Source organism: Mauremys reevesii, linkage group 6 (genome assembly GCF_016161935.1).
Source record: "Mauremys reevesii isolate NIE-2019 linkage group 6, ASM1616193v1, whole genome shotgun sequence".
Classification (NCBI taxonomy): domain Eukaryota; kingdom Metazoa; phylum Chordata; order Testudines; family Geoemydidae; genus Mauremys; species Mauremys reevesii.
Window position 1 is genome coordinate 1,723,134 of NC_052628.1, and position 22,729 is coordinate 1,745,862.

A 22,729-nucleotide genomic window follows, 5' to 3' on the forward strand; every position below is an offset into this window, starting at 1 on the left:
AGAATATCAGGGTTGGAAGGTACTTCAGGAGGTATCTAGTCCAACCTCCTGCTCAAAGCAGGACCGATTCCCAACTAAATTATCTCAGCCAGGACTTTGTCAAGTCTGATCTTAAAAACCTTTAGGGAAGGAGATTCCACCACCTCCCTAGGTAACCCATTCCAGTGCTTCACCACCCTCCTAGTGAAAAAGTGTTTCCTAATATCCAACTAAACCTCCCACACTGCAACTTGAGACCATTGCTCCTTGTTCTGTCATCTGCCACCACTGAGAACAGTCTAGATCCATCCTCTTTGGAACCCCCTTTTCAGGTAGTTGAAAGCAGCTATCAAATCCCCCCTCATTCTTCTCTTCTGCAGACTAAACAATCCCAGTTCCCTCAGCCTCTCCTCATAAGTCATGTGCTCCAGCCACCTAATCATTTTTGTTGTCCTCCGCTGGACTCTTTCCAATTTTCCCATGTCCTTCTTGTAGTGTGGGGCCCAAAACTGGACACAGTACTCCAGATGAGACCTCACCAATGTCGAATAGAGGGGAATGATCACATCCCTCGATCTGCTGGCAATGCCCCTACTTATACAGCCCAAAATGCCATTAGCCTTCTTGGCAACAAGGGCATACTGCCGACTCATATCCAGCTTCTCGTCCACTGTAACCCCTAGGTCCTTTTCTGCAGAACTGCTACCTAGACACTCGGTCCCTAGTCTGTAACAGTGGAGATCAATATGAAAATTGAAAGGTGGATAAGGAACTGGTTAAAGGGAAGACTACAATGATGTCATACTGAAAGGTGAACTGTCAGGCTGGAGGGAGGTTACTAGTGGAGTTCCTCAGGGATCAGTTTTGGGACCAATCTTATTTAATCTTTTTATTACTGATTTTGGCACAAAAAGTGGGAACGTGCTAATAAAGTTTGTGGATGACACAAAGCTGGGAGGTATTGCTAACACAGAGAAGGACTGGGATATCCTACAGGAAGATCTGGATGACCTTGTAAACTGCAGTAATAGTAAAAGGATGAAATTTAATAGTGAAAAGTGCAAGGTCCTGCATTTAGGGATTAATAACAAGAACTATTGTTTTAAGCTGGGGAGGCATCAGTTGGAAGTAACAGAGGAGGAGAAGGACCTCGGAATATTGGTTGATCACAGGATGACTATGAGCCACCAATGTGATATGGCTGTGAAAAAAGCTAATGCGATCTTGGGATGCATCAGGCGAGGTATTTCCAGTAGAGATAAGGAGGTGTTAGTACCGTTATACAAGGCACTGGTGAGACCTCATCTGGAATACTGTGTGCAGTTCTGGTCTCCCATGTTCAAGAAGGATTAATTCAAACTGGAACAGGTACAGAGAAGGGCTACTAGGATGATCTGAGGAATGGAAAACCTGTCTTACGAAAGGAGACTGAAAGAGCTTGGCTTGTTTAGCCTAACCAAAAGAAGGCTGAGGGAAGATATGATTGCTCTCTATAAATATATCAGAGGAATAAATACCAGGGAGGGAGAGGAATTATTTAAGCTCGGTACCAATGTGGACACAAGAACAAATGGATATAAACTGGCTATCAGGATGTTTAGACTTGAAATTAGATGAAGGTTTCTAACCATCAGAGGAGTGAAGTTCTGGAACAGCCTTCCAAGGGGAGTAGTGGGAGCAAAAGACATATCTGGCTTCAAGGCTAATCTTGATAAGTTTATGGAGGGGAAGTATGATGGGATAGCCTAATTTTGGCAATTAATTCGTCTTTGACTACTAGCGGTAAATATGCCCAATGGCTTGTGATGGGATGTTAGATGGGATGGGATCTGAGTTACTACAGAGAATTCTTTCCTGGGTGCTGGCTGGTGAGTCTTGCCCACATGCTCAGGGTTTAACTGATCGCCATATTTGGGGTCGGGAAGGAATTTTCCTCCAGGGCAGATTGGCAGAAGCCCTGGGGGTTTTTCGCCTTCCTCTGCAGCATGGGGCACGAGTCACTTGCTGGAAGGTTCTCTCCACCTTGAAGTTTTTAAACCACAATTTGAGGACTTCAATGGCTCAGACACAGGTTTGATACAAGAGTGGGTGGGTGAGATTCTGTGGCCTGCATTGTGCAGGAGGTCAGACTAGATGATCATAATGGTCCCTTCTGACCTTAAAGTCTATGAGTCTATGATTCTTCCATCCTAAGTGCAGGACTCTGCACTTGTCCTTGTTGAACCTCATCAGATTTCTTTTGGCCCAATCCTTGTATAGTTGGGGTATGTTTTCCAATGTACATTACTTTGCATTTATCAACACTGAATTTCACCTGCCATTTTGTTGCCGAGTCACCTAGTTTTGAGAGATCCTTTTGTAACTCTTTGCAGTCTGCTTTGGACTTAACTATCTTGAGTAATTTTGTACCTTCTGCAAATTTCGTCACCCCACTGTTTATCCCTTTCTTCAGATCTTTTATGAATATGTTGAACAGCACTGGTCCCAGTTCAGATCCCTCGGGGACACCACTATTTACCTCTCTCCATTCTGAAAACTGACTATGTATTCCTACTCTGTTTCCTGTCTTTTAGCCAGCTACTGATCGATGAGATGACCTTCCCTCTTATCCCATGACAGCTTACTTTGCTTAAGAGCCTTGGGTGAGGAACCTTGTGAAGGGCTTTCCGAAAATCTAAGTACCCTATATCCACTGGATCATCCTTGTCCACATGTTCACTGATCCCTTCAAAGAATTCAAATAGATTGGGGAGGCAGGATTTCTCTTTACAAAAGCCCCAACAGATTGTGTTCATGTATGTGTCTGATCATTCTATTCTTTACTATAGCTTCAAACCAGTTACCTAGTACTGAAGTCAGGCTTACCGGTCAGTAATTGCCAGGATCATCTTTGCAGCCTTTTAAAAAAATTGGTGTCACATTAGCTATTCTCCAGTCATCTGGTACAGAAGTGGATTTAAGTGATAGTTTGCATACCACAATTAGTAGTTTTGCAATTTCATATTTGAGTTTCTTCAGAACCTTTGGGTGATATCATCTGGTCATTGTGACTTCTTATTGTTTAATTTATTAATTTGTTCAAAAACCTTCTCTAGTCACACCTCAATCTGGGGCAGTTCCTCAGATGTGTCACCTAAAAAGAACAGCCCAAGTCTGGGAATCTCCCTCACATCCTCAACCGTAAAGACTAATACAAAGAATTAATTTAGATTCTCTGCAATGGCCGTATCTTCCCTGAGTGCTCCTTTAGCACTGGTTGTTTAGCAGCTTCCTGCTTCTGATGTACTGAAAATGTTTTGGCTGTTAGTTTTTGAGTCTTTGGCTAGTTGCTCTTCAAATTCTTTTTCACCTTCCTAATTATACTTGTACCCGTGACTTGCCAGCGCTGATGCTCCTTTCTATTTCCCTCAGTCGGATTTGACTACCAATTATTAAATAATGCCTTTTTGCTTTTAATAGCTTCTTTTACTCTGTTGGTGAGCCATGGTGGCACTTCTTTGGTCCTCTATGGGCTGGTCTACACTAGGGGGGTGGTGTCAATCTAAGATACGCAACTTCAGCTATGTGAATAGCGTAGCTGAAGTCGAAGTATCTTAGATCGATTTATCTCGGGTCCTCATGGCGTGGGATCAACATCCGTGGCTCCCCGTGTCGACTCTGCTACCGCCGCTCGCTCCGGTGGAGTTCCGGAGCCGATGGGGAGCGCGTTCGGGGATCGATTTATCGCGTCTAGATGAGACATGATATATCGATCCCTGATAAATCGATCGCTACCTGCCGGGGTGGGTAGTCTGGACGTACCCTAAGTCAGGGATTCTCAAACGTCATTGCGCTGTGACCCCCTTCTGACAACAAAAATTACTACAAGACCCCAGGAGGGGGAACCAAAGCCTGAGCCCACCCAAGCCTCGCCGCCCTGGGCCGGGGGGCCAAAGCCGAAGCCTGAGCCCCACAGCCCGGTGGGGGTGGGAAAAGCTGAACCCCAAAGGCTTTAGCGACGGGGGAAGGGAGGTTGTAACCTGAGCCCCGCCGCCCAGGGCTGAAGCCAAAGCCTGAGCCCTACCACGTTGGGCTTCGGCCGCAGGCAGTGGAGCTCAGCCTTTGGCTTCGACCCTGGGCCCCACAAGTCTAACACCAGCCCTGGCGACCCCACTAAAATGGGGTCATGACCCACGGTTTGAGAAGCGCTGCTCTGGTTTTTATGAGTTGGCAGTAGGGTTGTACCACAGCCACTAGGTGGCAGCAGTGATCCATCACAGGCCCCTGCGGAAGTAGCAGAAATTGCATCTGAGGCAGGTGTGGGATGCTGGCAACCGTCTGACCCGTATATCAGAAGCAGGCTGGGAGAAATGCTGCCTGCTCTCTGCTCCACTAGCAGCACACACCATAACGCTGCATTTTAGCCCCGGGGCATTTTCCTGGCCAAACATTTTCACATTATCTGCATTTCCCCTGTGCTATGTGAAGCACCCGCAGGTTCCCTGGCCTGTAGCCAGCACTAAGTGCACAGGTGCAGCGGAGGTGGGGCCCAGCACATGGCTTCCCCGGGAGGCAGCTACAATCCACAGGAGATTTGGGCTTCAAATAATTTTGTGGCCTGTTGCTTAAACAAACAAAGGCAGCCATGGCATTGCCCAGCTCTGCCCCAGCATATGCTTCAGGCCCGGCCAGGTCCCTGCCTTGACACCCCTGCCCTGCCCACAATGTGAACCAGCCCCTGGGTTTCCTTCCCCCTTCTGGCAGGTTTTCCCACGTGCTCCCCTCATGAACGGAACGGTGATTGCAAAACACTCGATAATTTTACATCAACAACAATTCACAAAATCCTGGTGAGCAAGTGAAATTCCGTGACACCAGAGAAAAATGTCACTGGGTGGCTGCTGGCGTTAAGCAGGCCTTGAGCACCCCACTTCTGTCGGCAATGGAAGCATGTGAATGGATGAGAACATCAGCTAAGGACATGCATCCGACGAAGTGGATATTCACCCATGAAAGCTCATGCTCCAATACGTCTGTTAGTCTATAAGGTGCCACAGGACTCTTTGCTGCTCTTATAGATCCAGACTAACACGGCTACCTAAATTAACTTCAGCTAGGGAAATTCACTACCAGGGCCCATGGGAAGAAGTACCCCAACCAGAAACGCTGGGAATGATGACAACAGAAGAGCAATGTTTGTGCCCCAAGGAAGGAACTGGCTTGTCTCATCATGGTTGTATTTTGCAGAGGAAGCTACTTTTGTGCACAGGATGGAGAGTCAGGAACGCTGGGTTCCGCTGGCTCCCTGTTTGACCTCCGACAAGTCACTCAGGACCACACTGTGAACGTTATGTAGGCACCCAAAGCTGGTCCTTAGCCTTTCTATGCTTCAGTGATTCCATCAGTAAAATGGGGTTAACTGGACTTCCCCAGAGTTCCTCACAGTGGGACGAGAAGGGGGCTCGTCAGTCCTGCCTGTAAAGTGCTTTGGGCTCCTCTGCTGGAAGACGTTCGGGCAGGACAAGGATTATTACAAGGTCTAATATACAGTGTGACAGGAACACAGAAACTGGCCCACCTGTGCAGAGAAGCCGGAGAAGAATCCATACCAGAAATGAACTAACGTGAAGGCAAAGTTCTTATAGAAGAAGTATCTGAGGAACTTGCACATGCGGATGTAGGACCATCGTCCGTGGACTAAGAGCAGGCGCTGCAGGTAACGGAACTGTGCGAAGGAAAAGTCGCTGGACAGCACAGCCTGCATCCCCTCCTGGCCACTGATCCCGACCCCAATGTGGGCAGCTGCAACAAGAGGAGAATCCAGATCATTACAAATTAGAGCTTTGTTAGCGTTGGTGTTTATCAGACCACCCGCTGCATGCTGGGACATGTAGTCTTTGCGGGTCACACCTGCACTTGAGCTGAGGGCATTCCTGCACAGAACACAACGGGCCCACCGGTCACACTGCAGGCTGCTGAGTAACAGATTGGTTTCCGACTACTAATTTATGTATTTCCAACAGGGGAGTTCATTTATGTGCTAATGACAATGAATCTTTTCCTTGACTGTCAATGTTTTCCACCAGCACAAACTCACTTTATCATATTGCCATTGCTAGAAAATGACCTTTGAGATGTGTTTAAATGCAGTGAGTGTGCATGGGCGCTCCCACTCCCCCAGGTGCATAATATGCTTCTATACACTAAGAACACAAGAACGGCCATACTGGGTCAGACCAACAGCCCATCTAGTACAAAGCAGCCTGAGTCGCCTTACAGCCTGTGGGCATTATTAGTTCAATCAAACTTTACACAGAAAAGTCTTAATAATCACTTGCATTTATTAAACAGAGACGTACGTTTAATGTGACAGCTAACGATAGAGATTTAACTAATGACACTGTTCTCGATGGCTGGGGGTTAATTGGATTTGGAAATTCCTATGGAATAATGAGTCGAGCAGAACTCTGAGCCCCTGTAACGTGCTTTTCTTTACCCTTTCTTGACTGTCTGCCTGACCTATCATCTCCTGGAAGCTCCGCACTTAGTCTTTTCTTTCTTAATTAAAAGGCCCCAGTTAATCAATTTGTATAAATTCACATGAGGAAGATTCGCAAGACTCTCTTTTGAATAATCTCACTTTAATTAAATCTAGCGTGAGGAATTGTTATAGTCATAAGGCACCAAACGAAGAAACCGTCCTGTCAGCGACTAGAAGGCTGCATTTTAGGGCATGACCAGGAGGATTGGGAGGGGTCCCATGGGTCACAAGGGGATGCTGAGACATTCACACAAAACTATACAGAACATTTACAGGCATCCAAGCTGCCTCCTTTCACACTCCTCACAGGCCTATCAGCAGCTGTGAGTTGCACTGCAGCAGTGCCCAGAGGCTCCTGGGGTGAGGGCTGCCCCAAAGGGTCTGCAATCCCCGTAACAAGTGGGAGTGGGAGACAGGCAGAGGGACTGGGTAGGACAAGGGTAACACTGATAGGCCCACTCTGGGCGCACCCACTCAGTCCTGAGTCTTTAAAAAAAAAAAAGGGAATAGCTAAAACAAACCCACAAAGATCAGCAACCCCTGCTGGCCACGTACCCAGCTGGGAACCGATCAGGGAACTTCCCTACCCAGGGAACACCTACTTCACAACCTGCCCGTTCACGCAGCTCTGATCTGGGGCTGCCAGACACCTGCAGAACGGAGCGGCTGTTTCTGCTGGCCAGGTGAACGTCTTGCTGGTGAAAGGCATCCGAGTGGCAGCTGGAGACTGACATCCTTGTTCACGCTCCGAGCTGGAACAGCCCAGACTGTGACAGTGCCAACTGCCCAGTGGCCATGTGAGCCTACTGGGGGCCCGAGGCAGGAATACCCCTCCCCCCAGCACTAAACCAGGCAAGTTCTTGTAGTAACGAGGGAATAGGGGCCCCATGAGCTGCTAAGGGCCCTAAGCAATTGCTTCGTCTGCTTCCGCCTAGTGCCGGCTCTGCAACTTGCCCCCATCACCCTGCTCCGGGTCTCCTTGCCTGGGGCGAGAGCCTGAGCTACGCTCTCCAGGCCCATCCCTCCTTGCTGAGCAGGCCAGTAATGGGTCTCATTCTGTCGCTACCAGCCCTGCGATGCCTCATGAAGATCACGCTGGAGCCAGACTGGAGAGGAGATCTAGGACAGTTCCGTGCATCAGCCGTTAGCGCTGGGAGCAGAGACTTGCCCAGGGAGGGCCAGGCTCCACTCTCTGTCATGCCACTGAAGTCAGCAGGGCTAGGTGGGTGGGAGCAGAATGTGGCCCGTAAGCAGAGCAGAACATCTGCACTGACTTGGTTACTTATCTGTAACCCGAGTTCATCGAGATGGGCTCTGCACAGTCCTACTTGTGGGATCAAGGTGCCTGCGCTATCAGCTTCTGGAACTTCCTGCAAAGCAGCATCCACTGGGGCCACTCCCGTCCACTTCCCAACCTGGCGGGTTCTGGAGGTATAAAGGGGAGTGGCCTCCACCAGCCTCAGTTCCTTCCACTACGTCAGGAATTCCTAGCCCGGGACTCCGAAGTGGGGAAGCTGGACGAGGAGTGTGAATACAGCCTCCATCTCTAGGAACTCCGGTGCCAGGTGAGTAACCTCCATTTCTCCCTTGAGCGGCCCCTGCACATTCCCCCCGGTGGGAGTTAAGCGAGCAGCGACGCCCCCAGGCTTTGCAGCCCCCGGCAAACGGGCAGCAGGGCACCAAATCGAGCATCCGCTCCAGGTGAAAGGGCCAAAAAGGAAACAGAGGTGAGCGAACTGCTGCCCCCCTAGACCAAGTCACAGCGAGGGAAAGCTTTGCTAAAAGCACGTTCATAGCTCCAGAGCCAGTCATGCCACATGGTGCAATGAAGACCTGCCCCAGGAGTTGCCTTTGTCTAGACAAGGACTCTGACAAACCCAGGAAGTTGAACCACTGCCCGGTCATGGTAATGGTGAAACAGCGCATTTTACATGGACAATCTTTGACCATGATGGACTGGCTCCTCTGCTGTCAGCCCCATGGCTGGCTATGGGGTTTGGGGAAGCTGTGGATAAGTTTTGGCCCCATAAAAATCATGGCAAAATTCTCTGAGCATGCAAAGTATGAGACATTCAGGACACGCAGACAAGCTAGAGGTCTGAAAGAGATGGAAAGCACAGACACTGCAGAGCTGGAGATGCAGGCAGGCCCACTGTTCTGTAAGCATGCAGCTGAAAGGAGATCAGTCATTAGCGGGTATCTCAGTAACACTCGGGGCTATCAAGAATGACATCTTCACAGAGACTTAGCACCAAATAGAGCCTGACTAATGTTTATATGGAACCTATGCGCTTTACAAGGATAAAAATTACAGCCCCTTAGTTCATGCTAGAAGGGAACACCCCTCTGGTGAGACAAATGAACCTATTCTACCACAAGATTTGCAGCACATCCCAGGCATTGCAATGGAGAATTAAGTCTCCTTTTCCGCAGCTCTCACAGCAAAGTAACCACCTCAGATAGCTCTCAAGATACACAGAGCAACCTGGGCACAGAGCAGGTAACTCCAGGGTGACAAGAGACGGTTGCCATCTCTGATTGGGACAAAGTCTCTCTTGGCAGAAATCAAAGAATTGTTGTTGTTTGACACTATGCCAAGTGTAATGGCCAATGAGCCCGTTATCAGGCCCACCTGCTTGAGAGCTGCTCAGATGGGGAAACCTCTCTCAGTTCATGGAGTAGGCTTGGCTGATCAAAGATTCCTGCTTTCCAATGGGATCTTTTGGGCCTCAGTATAAACGCTCCAATTCAAGAGTCCACTATCCAGACTCCGGCTGTTGCCCAGAGAATCTCTGGACCTTGGTGGAGACTCCCACTCATCTCCGAGGCAGGAGATGAAATGGTCTGGAAAGCAGGACTTTCAGATACTAATCTCATACTCACAATACTGAGTGACAAAATTGCTGGTCTCTTGCCAAGGCTACTGACGGCAACTTGGTACCAACTAAGCCAACACTGGAAAGCCCTTTACATTCAATCCAGGGCAACACAGAGGGAAGTTCCTGCTCTTGGTGCAGGAAACAAATGCAATATTGATGTTCGGTTTTGCTTGCCCGTGAATCAGAACCATCGGCAAGCGCAGTATCCCTGGTGGGAAAGGACGTAGCTGGTATTTGCCCCCTTGTAGAAAAAAATAATACAAGATGGAGCCCTTGATAGAGCCCTTGCACTGTCGAGTGTCAATTCTGCTCTAAGAGTCTGTCAATGTCTCTTCTCTCCCTGGTGGAGGAGACACTGGACCCATCCCGTGAGGACAATGAACTTTATGAATGGGAAATTCTCCTAACACAACTGGTTAGAGCAACCCCCTCTTTGGTGGTCCAGGTAACGCATGGCTGTAACGCTGTCCATCACAACCTAGGTTGGATTTATGAAGGGGAGAAAACCCTCACAGGCCAGAAATGGCTCTCAGCTCTGGTACCTTGACATGGAGCCACATCTCTCACTGAGACGACAAACCTGGAGTGGACGGAGTGCGAGGTGAAGAACCTTCTCTCTCCTTTAGAACTACTACTGCACATGGCAGGAAGGTGACTTGGGAAACTCCCTGGAGGGCATGTTCTTTCCCTGCCTAGTGAAATAAGGTATCTAGAAAGCACTGGGACATTGTGGCTCAGGTGTTCCTAGTGTAAAGACAAGGTGATGGAGTCAGGAAGAACCCTGCTGAGGCCTCAGACACAGCCTGGTATGAAAGCTATCACTTAACTGCACCAGTAAGGAATCTGACCACTGCAGGAAAGTTTATAGGTCTGGAATACATCCAGGTTGCAAAGACCCCATAGTGCCTAGTGGGGATGAAGGCACAATTTTATTGATCAAGATCTACTTTCACTCCAAGCAGAGGGATGTGCAGAGACACAGATGTATGAAGATGTGACAGTGACTGCCTTTGAGACTGTCTGATAGCTCTGGCTGCTGGTAGCTGTGATGCGACCACAGCACAGAAGAATCTGGATCCAGGTCAAGTTCCAGATTAGAGAGCCTTGCACTAGCAGAGCAGCTCTCACGCTTCTGGCAGAGTGGGCATTGCTGCGTGCCAGTGTGGAAGAACATCAGGAGACAGCTGGCTGAGCTGCCCCTACTTACTTTTGATCATGCTGACGTCGTTTGCCCCATCCCCGATCGCCAGGGTCACGGCCTTCTTGTACTTCTTCACCAGCTCCACCACCTGGGCCTTCTGCAGGGGCGTCACCCGGCAGCAGATCACCACTTTGCACATGCAGGCTGTTCTCACCAGCTCAAGCTCCAAGTTCCCCTCTAGTGCGTAAGCCTGTGGAGCAGAGGAGAACATGCTGTGAAAGTGAGGTCAGCCCAGATACAGCGCCAGCCCAAACCACACAACCACTAACCCACTGTGTCAGAGGAAGTGCTGGGGAGGCACGATGCCCACAGGAGCTACCAGGCCAAGAACAAGAGCTGGGATGAGATTTTCCGAGCAGCAACGACAATGGCCTCTGTCACCAAAGCTCCCCCTTTTCATTACTAGCAGTGACACTAGTGGAGTTTGCCCTCTTGACCTTGGTGGGTGGGTCTCTGCTCACTCCTGGCTCAGTTCCTAAGGGGTGAGTAGGGGCTTGTGTCCTGAGAAGACCCTGCAGCACTGACTTCCTATTCCAATTATAAACATGCTGTAACTGCCAATTAATCAACTCCCACGAACATTCCTCAATGGACCCTCCATAATTCCCTTTCCTGCCAAATCCGGGACCCACGTCAAATTCATCTGGCTGATCTACAGGCTCTAAGCCCCCCCGCCTCCAAACCCCCCCAAACAAATCCACAGCCCATATGGGCTGATTTACAATTGGGAGGGCTTTGAAAAAGCCTAGTAGAACTGGTCATAAGAAAAAGACGAAGAAAATAAATCTGCCTTCCCAGTGTTGACCTTTTACTTTATTAGGATGTGTTATTTACATTCCTGAAATCAACAAAGATAACCGGCCGCCTGCTCAGAAACTCATCCCTCCGCCGCTGCTTGGCAGGTAGGGACATATTTCTGCCTTTTCACATTGCTTACAGAATGTGCTTCTTGTGCTTTGATGTCTTCTCTGCAGACATTCACGGAGGGAATCCACATGACTCCCTCCTCCCCCGAGCCATACAGCAGGCCAGCTGCCCTTTCCACTTAAGGCAGCAAATCAGCAGCCCGGATTTCCTTTCTTCCAAAAACAGTAAGCCCTGTGAGTCACCAACGCCCCCGCGTCCCTCCCATCAGCAGCAGCAGGCTTGCTCAGCTGGAGAGACCTTCTCGTGATTCGGTTTTACCCTGCTATTGACAGCAATAGTTTTTACCACTTTCCAAAGGAGCCGCAATGCACCCAAACCTCACCTAACAAAATGTTATATGCAAGCCTCAATAATCAGGGGCGGCTCTAGACATTTTGCTGCCACAAGCACGGAGGGTCCGCTGGTCCCGCGGCTTCGGCAGACCTCCCGCAGGCGTCCGCTGAAGCCGCGGGACCAGCGGACCCTCCACAGGCAAGCCGCCGAAGGCAACCTGCCTGCCGCCCTAGCGGCGACCGGCAGAGCGCCCCCCGCGGCTTGCCGCCCCAGGCACACACTTGGAGCACTGGTGCCTAGAGCCGCCCCTGTCAATAATGTCCCTCCATGCACACAAACCAATGTGTCATGTGATGCTGTGCAGTGCTGCTTTCCACTGCTGGCGGCAGCAGGTGCTCCAAACCATCCTTACCAAGCTATGGCCGTTAATAACCAGGCCATACACCCCGTTCGCTTGCTCTTCAGGTAAGATCCTTGACTTCATGGAAGGGTTTTCAAACTTGATAATTTCATCACTGTCCAGGAAGGAATCCGGATTCATTTTCTTCCTTGCAGTTCTTAAAAATACAGAAACAAATGTAAGTTATTTTCTTAAACCCAGGTTTATTAAAGAAAAACATGTTCCCCCTTGTTAGTATCGCTCTCCTTGCAGAGGGTTTTGAAGGACTCTGGCAGCACACAGGGCTGGAGTGGCCTTGGGAGAATTCCTCTAGTGACAGAGCAGTGTCTGGCAAGGACATGGGGCCCTAGGATTCCTGGCCCCTGAAGCACCCAGCCTAGGGGCTACTTGGGGCGGATGCAGAGCAGCACGTAGGAAGCTGTGGGGTGGCCACTGGAAGTTACAGCAGCCCCTGGAGCTTGTACTGGCCTCTGGAGCCAGGGCCGCCCTGGGGGTGGGGGGCAAGTGGGGCAATTCGGCGGTGGGGCCTTTGCTCTCTCTGGGTCTTCGGCGGCGGGCCCTTCACTCGCTCCGGGTCTTCGGCGGCACTTCGGCGGCGGGCCCTTCGCTCGCTCCGGGTCTTCGGCGGCACTTCGGCGGCGGGCCCTTCGCTCGCTCCGGGTCTTCGGCGGCACTTCGGCGGCGGGCCCTTCGCTCGCTCCGGGTCCTCGGCGGCACTTGGGCGGCGGGCCCTTCGCTCGCTCCGGGTCTTCGGCCGCACGTCGGCGGCGGGTCGCCGCCGCTCCGGGTCTTGGCGGCGCGGCGGGTCGCCGCCGCTCCGGGTCTTGGCGGCACTTGGCGGCGGGCGCCGCTTCGCTCGGGTCTTGGCGCGCCCGGCGGCGGGTCGCCGCTTCGCTCGGGTCTTGGCGGCACTTGGCGGTGGGCCTTCGCCGCTCCGGGTCTTCGGCGCACTTGGCGGTGGGCCCTTCGCCGCTCGGGTCTTGGCGGCCCGGCGGGGCGGCCTTCGCCGCTCGGGTCTTCGGCAGCACTTCGGCGGTGGGCCCTTCGCTCGCTCCGGGTCTTCAGCGGTGGGTCCTTCAGTGCAGTGGAAGACTTGGAGCGAGTGAAGGACCCGCCGCTGAAGTGCTGCCGAAGCCTTGGCGCGCCGCCCGGTGAGTACAAGCGCCGCAAGCGGCAGAGGAAAAAAAAAAAAGCCACGATCGGCAGCACTTAGGCTGCTCTACCGCCGCCGCTTCATTATTCGGCAGCAGGACCTTCCCTTCCAGAGGGACCAGCTGCTGAATTGCCACCAAAGACCCGGCCCTGCCCCAGGCCCCCTGAATCCTCTGAGCGGCCCTGTCTGGAGCAGGCAGAATCCATGAAGCACAAAGGTAGTTTCAAGCTACCTTTACCCCTCCCATCAGGCAGTGCCTTCTGAGACACCGGCCCCCCACCTAGGCCCCCATCATCAGACATCAAGAACAATCTCTTTATTCCTGGTCTGACCACCAGCTTCTCCTTCCCAAGGTCACAGGGCTCCATCTGGCTCCTCCCTACAGACGAGCTGAGAAAACCATCCAGCTACGGGACCAGAACAAGGATGACCTGTTGGCGCAGCGAGAACCACTTTATGTCCACAACTGAAGGCATCGTGACCCCAGACCCTCTGGCTCATGATGATCCAGAGTGGTCAACTGCATCCTTTTTTACATCAATTTTAGGGCGAGAATGGACAATTCATAATCATCTAGTCGGACCTGCATGGCACAGGCCACAGAATTTCACGCTGGGATTCCTGCATCAAGCCCATCTCCGCTGGCTGAATTAGAGCAGACATTTCAGAGACAGCTGGTCTCGAGTTAAAGTTCACTTTTGGTGAACTGTGTTAGATGAAAGATGTGGACGAATTGGAGAAAGCCCAGAGAAAAGCAACAACAAGGAATAATGGTCTAGAAAACATGACCTATGAGGGAAGATTGAGAACATTGGGTTTGTTTAGTCTGGAGAACAGAAGACTGAGGCGGCACATGATAACAGCCTTTAAGTACATACTTATCCACTGAGGAAATGACAGGAAGCAATGGGCTTAAATTGCAGCAAGGGAAATTTAAGTTAGACATCAGGGTGGGTAAGCACTGGAGCAAATTGCCTAGGGAAGTTGTGGAATCCCTGTCACTGGAGATGTACAGGAACAGGTTAGAAAAACACCTGTCAGGGTGGTCTAGATAATACATAGTCCTGCCACTGTGCATGGGACCGGACTAGATGGCCTACTGAGGTCCCTTGTTCCATGTCTATGATCCTATGAAGACAGAAGGCTTGAATGGCACAAACACCCTCCAGTTCTCTATGCCAAACATACCACATGGCGATGCACAATCTGGCTGTTTACCTGAGTTCATCTAACACGTCCTCAGAGGTGTTGCCTTCAATAATGAAAACGTCCTTCATGTCATCATGCAGCATGTTACAGGAGTAGCCAATATTCACGGCAGTTTCTGGAAAAATCAACAGTTTCACTCAGACAGGAATGACATCAGTTACCCAGCCACCCTGCACTCTCCTTGGGCCATTTCCATGACTGATAAGTACTGTGCATCTCAGCAGAGAGAGGCCTGGGCCACACAGATGTGTCAGTTCTAAAGGAACCAGAGAGTCTGGCTGGATGGTCTTAGCACCAGGCTCACAACGACCGGGCTTCCTAGGGCCACAGATATTGACATCTCCGCACAAGAGACTCAACTCTTCATGCTGCTGAAGTGGATGCACTGACTTTCCCATGCAATTTACTGCATGTGGGTTGTCTGCTGTGCATGGACCTGATTATACAAGGGCACTTCTGAGGGGCCTTTTGCCCTATGTCCTTGGAAGGCATTTCTCCAGCCTGCTCTGCTTTGCAAGGTGCTGCCATCAGCCCTGTGCCCGAGAAGTGGCTGGATTTCAGCAGGACTGAAGGTAAAAAAGGGCCAGATCCTGAGCTTGCTGACATCAAAGGAACAATGTCAATTTACACCAGCTAAGGATCTGGCTCATGTCCAAAAAGCCATTTGGCCTCTTTGGGGAAGAAAGGTGAAATAGAAACGATCTCTCCAGCTCTCCAGATGCAGGTGGGGTGGGGGGGTTGGTTGTGAGGACCAGAGGTGCAGCTATAGGTTGTGTGATTCCATTTGTCATTTAGTTCTTGTTGGGAAAATGAAGCTCCACAGAAAAATGCTGCTGTGAGCCTGGCAGTCCAGGTGCCAGCTCATGCCAAGGCCACTAGGCCTCACTGAAAACACTGACACATGCACAGCTGGGAACCCACCTGGCTCCCCTGTGCACTAGCATTGCTAGAACAGATGTTACGTTTCTAAGAAAGTGTGTAGCATTTGGCCTTTATGAACTGCGTGCGAGTTGCTGCCGGCACTGATCTCACTGGTAATAGCTGCACCCCATGCTATAGGGAATAGGGAAGGGTTTTCTTGATAGCTATAGAAGTGTTTGCTATGACACTGGAAACCCCCAGTCAGGAGAGGAGTGTTACCAAGTGTGACATACCAGTGAGCCGCTATGGGTGTCTCCTGCCCAACAGAAGGACGCCCATAGACACCAGAAACCACTGGGGAACATCAGTGGACAGGAGACTTGGTGGATTGCTCCCCGCACACCCATGGAGTACGCAAACCCATGTCCCCTTACAGTCTGAACTGTGGGGGAAGGGAGTAAAATCCCCGACCAGATGGATCTGTATCACCATGCTGCTTGGCATTTGGAGAGGGCAGTATTTCTAAGCATAAGCAAGGGATCCCCAAGCTGCTTAGCTTGGGTTCCCCAAAGGACATAAAGGGCTTGCACATTACAGCAGCTTCTGTTACTTTTTGGAACCTAAGGGCAGGTCCACCCTACAGATTGGCATCGGCGCACTGTGCAGCTGTGGCATGTCTGGTGAAGATGCTCTAAGCCAATGAGAGAGCTCTCCCACTGGCTTAACTCCACCTCCACAAGAGGCAGCAGCTATATTGGCAGGAGAGCTTCCCTGCTGACAGATCGCTGTCTACACTGCGGGGTAAGGTCAGCGTAACTACATCACTCGGGGGGTGGATTTTTCATACCACTGAGTGATGTAATTATACCCAAGTAAGTGTGTAGTGTCGACCAGGCCTAGGACTGTAACTCATTTATGTGCATATGTTACCTGCTTTACCCTTGTAAACAATTCTAATTTATTTTCCCTAGTTAATAAACCTTTAATTAGTTCATTACAGGATTGGCTACAAGCGCTGTCTTTGGTGCGAGATCTAAGATACCACCGGCCTGGGGTAAGTGACTGGTCCTTTGAGGCTGGGAGTAACCTGAATAGTGCTGTGATTTTTGGCCTAAGGGACCATCTATCACAAAGGCCGGCTCTCCTGGGTGGCAAGACAGTCTGGAGTGCCCACGGGGGCTGTCTGTGCCCACAGCCGCAGGACTCACCGTGGGTCTGACCATTCAGACCCGTGGAGTTTTGCTTGAGTAAACAGGATGCAGGCAATGGAGGGAACAGCCTATCCAAGGAGAGGAGAGGAAAGTCAGAGGCAGCAGCCCATAGCCCTGCGTGTCTGTCCCAGACCATCCCCATTACCTTGCTTGTCTCCAGTAAGAACCCAGATTTTAATGTGGGCTTTGGTCAGGGTTTCAATCGTCTGGGGGACTCCATCTTGTAACTTGTCCTCAATAGCCGTGGCACCGAGCAGCTTCAAAGACAGAGGGAAATGGGTGAGCTCCCCGGTGATCAGCTCCAGAGGAGAGCGCAGACCATCCAGCAGTGCTCACCGTGCTTGGGGCTCAGCCCCGGCTTGATTCCACTCAGCTCTATTTATCGCACACACCAGGCACCGGTCCCACAAACCCTTGTGCCTTGAGTCATCCGGCTGGCCCGTGTGCGTGCACAAATCACTCAGGTACCTGCTTACAGGACTGGAGGCCTCTCTCTTTTTCCACCCCTCCTGCACTTGCAGCAGCAGAGCGCGGTAACTTACACACAGCAATATTGTCCACACAGATGTATCAGGCCACAAACCTTTTTAAGAGTCTCTTTCTCTACTTGCTGGGAACACCCACTAACCTCGAATCTTGGTGATACAGGGCCCAGGGAGGTGGTGATGAGATGCAAATGAGATTTTGGCTCTAGCTTCTAGCTGAGGTTTTTAGGCAGAGCCTATCACTGAGCTTCCTACCTGCTGTTGGGGGAGGCTCAGAGTTCAGGTCTCAGACTCTGAGCCAGTGCCTGGGTCTGACTGGGGCTTCAGGACCAAAATCTCCTACGCTATGTTTTAGAGACCCCTGCTATCCCGAAGGGCAGACATCTCCTCTGTCAGCTGTTCCTGTACCGTTCCTTGGACTCAAGGAGAATGTAACAGCAAGCACTCTCGCCTTTCCGGAACGCAGACCTGGGACCCATGCTGACCGTTACCCCTGGATCCCTGAACCACATCTTATTAAGTCAGCTCCATGTGGGGCTTGCTCCAGATCCTTGTGGCCTAACGCTGTATTCATAACCAGCCGGCTGGTGAGTGATCAGGTGAGGGAAGCATGGGATGGAAAAGAAAAGGTGAAAAAGACTAAACAAGTCCTGCTTGTCACAGCATAGAGCGAGGTCTGCTCTGAGGCACTGCGTGCAGGAGCAGCCGGGTGCTGAGTCCCCCGGGCTGTCACAGATGTACCGTGAAAGCCTCTCTCACCCTGGCAGCTGCAAGCCCTCCGCTGCCTTTTGAATCGTTTCGGTTCTCCTCAGGCAGAGCTCAATAGAGCGCACACAATGCTCATGAATTCCCAACGCACTGAGGCTACAGGGCATGGGACGAAGGCCTGAGCTCTCCCGTGGCCAGGCTCTCTCCGTGGCTGCAGTGAAGCACCATGGAGCTGTGGTATCTGGTACTGTGCATGGATGGTGGGGAAAACCCATGGGCCTTGTCAGGAGTTCCGCTGGCCTTCGCCTGCCTGCTCAGATCTGGAAGGGGGAAGGGACCAGCTTCCTTTCCATGACTCTCCCCTTTGCTTCGAATACAATCAGCATGAAGCCGAACACGTCTTATTAAAATCTCTGAACTTAACCAGGTTCCATCCCCACACTCCATCATGACCTCCCCTACTGCCTCCCAGCTCCTCCTACAGGCCCCTGACACTGCACAGAAAACCTCCTGCCCTCAGCTCTCAGCATGAGACTGCAGGACCTAGGACCCTCCTACTTCCTCACGGCCTCCCTGCCAGCATCCCCCACACCAGATTCTCCTTTCTCTCTCTCACCGACTGGGCTATCCCTCCCCCAGTTCCTTCCTGCAAGTAGAGTCCCTTCCTCACAGGGTGCACACACAGGCCCACAGCAGGAAATCGAAACCTTCTTGGAGAGCATGACAAGGCAGCTGCAGAGTTTCCAAGATTTCATAAGAGCTGCCGTGATTGCCAAAGCTGCCTCGCTTCCATTCAGCTAGGGCATGGATCTCCTTTTCATTCATCCCCCACAGCCAGCACGCACAGGTGAACGCCATGGGCACTCAGAGCAGCAGTGTCACTCACAGGAGGACCCTGCTTGCAGATCACAGTTTAGTCATTGCTTTCACTCACGTCAAGCTGACACAGACTGGTCTGCGGACACCCCTCTCTCCTCCCAGGCGGATAGAACAGAGTAAAGGCTCCTCCAGAAATGCAGAGGGACCCAGGAGCTACTCAGGACAGGGCTGTTACAGCTCATCATTTAGAAGTCGGAAGAATAATAGTTCAACTGCTTGAAATATACAAGGGGCAGCTATGAAATATCACCTCCATCAAACTCTAATGTGTTCACCCATCACAAGTCACCTTATCAGACAACCACACAAGTTAATATAAAATTGTTCCCAGCCAGCTACTGGATGCTCACCAAGGTGTCAAGGAAAACCCAGGACTGCCATGATCAAAGCCAATTTAGTTACACAACCCATGTAAAGTCATAGTGATCTGCTTACTGATGAACCAACCTCCCGGCTGCCTGCCCATAGCTTGACCCAGATTCCATGAAAGACCAACCATTAAGTCTTTTTCAATCTCTTCGTATAACTCAGATAACTTCTCCTCCCGTCCATCCAGGGCAGTGCTTGCTTCATGGTGACGTTTTTGCCACTCCTGAAAGTAGTCTTCCTGCAGGTTTTTGTAGGCCACAACTAGTGTCCTCAAGCCTTCACCCGCAAACTCCTGCAAGACATGGGTGGGATAGATGAGGTCCATGCAGTGGAGCACTCTTCTCGCTTGATCTGCAAGAAGTGCTATTTACAAACACCCTCTCACCCGAAAGATGCCAACCCAACTTCTGCAACTTGCATCTAACACTTTAAATTCACCAGCAACTGGAAGTCCGGATCTACTCTTGAACAGATCCGTTTTTAACTCTAGTCTATTGCCCATACAAGCAGGGCCGGCTCCACCCTTTTTGCCACCCCAAGCAGCGGAAAAAGCAAACAAAACAAAAGCCGCAATTGGCAGTTCTGCTGCCGCTTCAGTCGGAGAGGGACTGAGGGACCCACCGCTGAAGAGCCGGACATGCCGCCCCTTTCCATTGGCCGCCCCAAGCACCTGCTTGCTGCGCTGGTGCCTGGAGCCGGCCCTGCCTACAAGACCAAATCCAAAGGGTTTTCCTACACTTTGACTGTAAAGTTTTCCATTACCACGGCATCTATGTCACTGGCATTTGGATGAGGCCTACGTAAAACCCACACAAAAGAGCTACTCCCAGAATTTCAGAATTGCGCCCATGCATGTTGGTATGATTGCATGCTTTCTTTGCATTGAACAACCGTCACTGCATGCATCATTTCAATGAGCAATCACCTCTGCACCTTCACCGCATAAGTGACTGAAAATCTGGACCCCAACGCTCGTTGTAACCATCCCAACAACGAGAAAGCTCAGATTCTCCCTCAGGGGAGGACAGGTGGTATAGCCACCATCCTCCTCCTGTGGCTTCCACTGGGGGAGGGCAGCTTTCAGCTGCAGCTGCCTATGGAATGTGCTGCGTCCTCAGCACCTCCTCCTCCAGTCACTGCCCTGGGACTCTGCTATCTCATTGCAGGCCGTCTGGCAGAGCAGGGATTGCAGACACTTGTGCCAGTGTAACCCCTCCTGGGGGGCTTTCCACTACCTGGGGCCCTGGGCTCTGCACTGCACCAGGAGAGGCCAGTGTCATCTGGGGGTGAGCATAGGCTCCGACAGATAATATTATCTTGTTAATTGCATCTTATATACAAATGCAAGAACTCTAAATACTAAGATGGGTGAACTTGAGTGCCGGGTATTGATTGAGGATATAGATACAGTAATTCCTCGTTTAACGTTGTATGTTCCTGAAAAATGTGACTTTAAGCGAACCTATGTTAAGTGAATCCAATTTCCCCATAAGAATGAATGTAAATTATTTTAGGTTAGGTTCCAGGGAAATTCTTTTTTGCCAGACAAAAGGCATTATATACAGGCTTTGTCCACAGCGCGCAGCCTCCCTCTCCTGCCTCCTGAATGCCGCAAGACAGCTGATTGGCGGGGGGAGCAGGGAGAAGGCACTGATCCGCAGGGTCTGCTGGTGGGTGGGAGGCGCTGGGGGGGCATAGGGGAGCTGATGGGGGGCTGCCAGCCGTGGACAAAGCAGGCGGCCAAATGCTGTTATAGTGGAGCACTGAACAACTTTAACCGAGCATGTTCTGTAATGGAGCAGGGACGTAACATCGAAGCAACGTTAAGCGAGAGGACATTAAGTGAGGAGTTACTGTATAATAGGCATCACGGAAACTTGGAATGATCATCACCAGTGGGACATGCTAATACCAGGGTACAAAATATACAGGAATGACAGAGTAGGTCACAGAGGTGGGGATGTGGCGGTGGCCCTATATGTGAAAAAAAGCGCAGAGTCAAACATAGTAAGAATCTTAATTGCATCAGACTATACCACAGAATCTCTGTGGATAGAAATTCCATGCTCCAAAATAAGAGTATAACAGAAACGTGCTATCCATCACCTGACCAGGATGGTGACGGTGACTGTGAAATGCTCAGGGAGCTTAGGGAGGCTACAAAAACAGAAAACCAAATAAAAATGGGGCATTTCAACTATCCCCATATTCATTAAGAACATGTCAACTCAGGACAGGAGGCAGAGATAAAATTTCTAGACACCATCAATGACTGCTTCTTAGAGCAGCTAATCCTAGAACCCACAAGGGGAGAGGCAATGCTTGATTTAGTCCTAAGTAGAGCAGGATCTGATCCAAGAGGTGATTAGCTAAGTCACCATGACCATAATGGAGCTAAATTTAACTTCCTTATAGGGGAAAAATACCAAAGAAACCCACTACGGTAGCAGTTAACGTCAAAAAGGGGAACTACCCAAAAAGGAGGCTCGTTAAACAGAAGTTAAAAGGAACAATCACAAGAGTGAAATGCCTGGAAGCTGCATGGAAACTTTTACCACCACCATCAGAGAGGCTCAAACTCTATGTCTACCCCAAACAAAAATGCCCCCATGGCTAAACAAAAGCGTAAAAGGTGGTTAGAGACAAGAGACGCCTTTTCAAAACTGGAAGTCAGATACCTCTGAGGAAACAGCCCAGAACATCAACGTGTCACGTGTACAAGGAGAATTAGCTAGAGCAGAAAAGCGTTTGAAGAGCAACTAGCAAAAGACACAAAAACTAAGAGCAATGGTCAGAGCCGAGGTTACTGCTGACCTGGGTTGTATTTAGAAAGATGAAAGGCTGAGTCGCCCGTTACCAGCTGCCTGAATATCCAGACTCCAAAACACGACTAAATGTAAGGAGCCGATGAACGTGTTTTTCAGGCAATGGCCCCCGAGTCTTTACAGAATAACTCTTCCCTTTCCACAGTAAGTTACACATTATTTGCCGATCTCCCACGGAGATGCCTTTAGGGTTGCTTTAGAGATCATCCACTTTTCAGCCTCACTGTCGGTTCCATTCCCAGCTCCAATGGTGGCATCAGAGACGCTCCCAGAGAACAGGGGACTCCCACCCTTCCCGTTACCTGCAGAGGGGTTCCCCTGCAGGGGGCACTTACATTCAAGTGTTCCATGGTCTCTTCCTTGAGGGGTCCACAGGAAGACTCCAGCAGTTCATAGACAATGGTGTCAGCGCCCTTGCAATACAAGGTCAGGTTGCCTTCCGGACTTCGCACTAAAAGCAATGGGAACAAAAGTTCTGCAAAACCCAGGCGACGGCATTTGGCAGCCATCACACCAAGTGTGTGCAGAGACATTCAAACTTGGCCCGCCAGGGGTGAGGCTCACACCTGCTTTGCGCAGAATGGAGGACAATGCAGCCACTCCCATCTTTAATGCGGAGGTGTGGCGGCACAGACGGCAGGCCCACCACGCAGTGCTCCCTCGTGACCTGAGCAGACGCACTGCTGAAGCCTGTAGTATGGGAAGGGGGCAAGGACATTAATATCCAGATGCCAAGAGAAGTCTGCCACTGAAGACCTGGCCCCGCTCCCAGTGAAGTCTCTGGACACTTCCACTCTACCAATACATTTACACCACGCTAATCACTGCAGTATCTGGACGCCTTGCACGG

General features: G+C 50.7%; 1 protein-coding gene across 4 annotated transcripts in view; it reads right to left on the bottom strand.

Moving 5' to 3' along the window:
• The window catches only part of LOC120407658 (phospholipid-transporting ATPase ID-like), a 119,056-nt gene that overhangs the window by 12,688 nt on the left and 83,639 nt on the right, over window positions 1-22,729 (bottom strand). For all 4 annotated transcript variants that reach the window (XM_039543450.1, XM_039543448.1, XM_039543451.1 and 1 more), the window contains exons 17-23: window positions 22,215-22,330; window positions 19,182-19,346; window positions 16,759-16,870; window positions 14,551-14,656; window positions 12,192-12,336; window positions 10,586-10,769; window positions 5,537-5,760 (exon numbers count right to left, since the gene is read on the bottom strand). In XM_039543450.1, coding sequence (XP_039399384.1) covers window positions 5,537-5,760; window positions 10,586-10,769; window positions 12,192-12,336; window positions 14,551-14,656; window positions 16,759-16,870; window positions 19,182-19,346; window positions 22,215-22,330 — 1,052 coding nt within the window. The remainder of the gene's footprint in view (window positions 1-5,536; window positions 5,761-10,585; window positions 10,770-12,191; window positions 12,337-14,550; window positions 14,657-16,758; window positions 16,871-19,181; window positions 19,347-22,214; window positions 22,331-22,729) is intronic.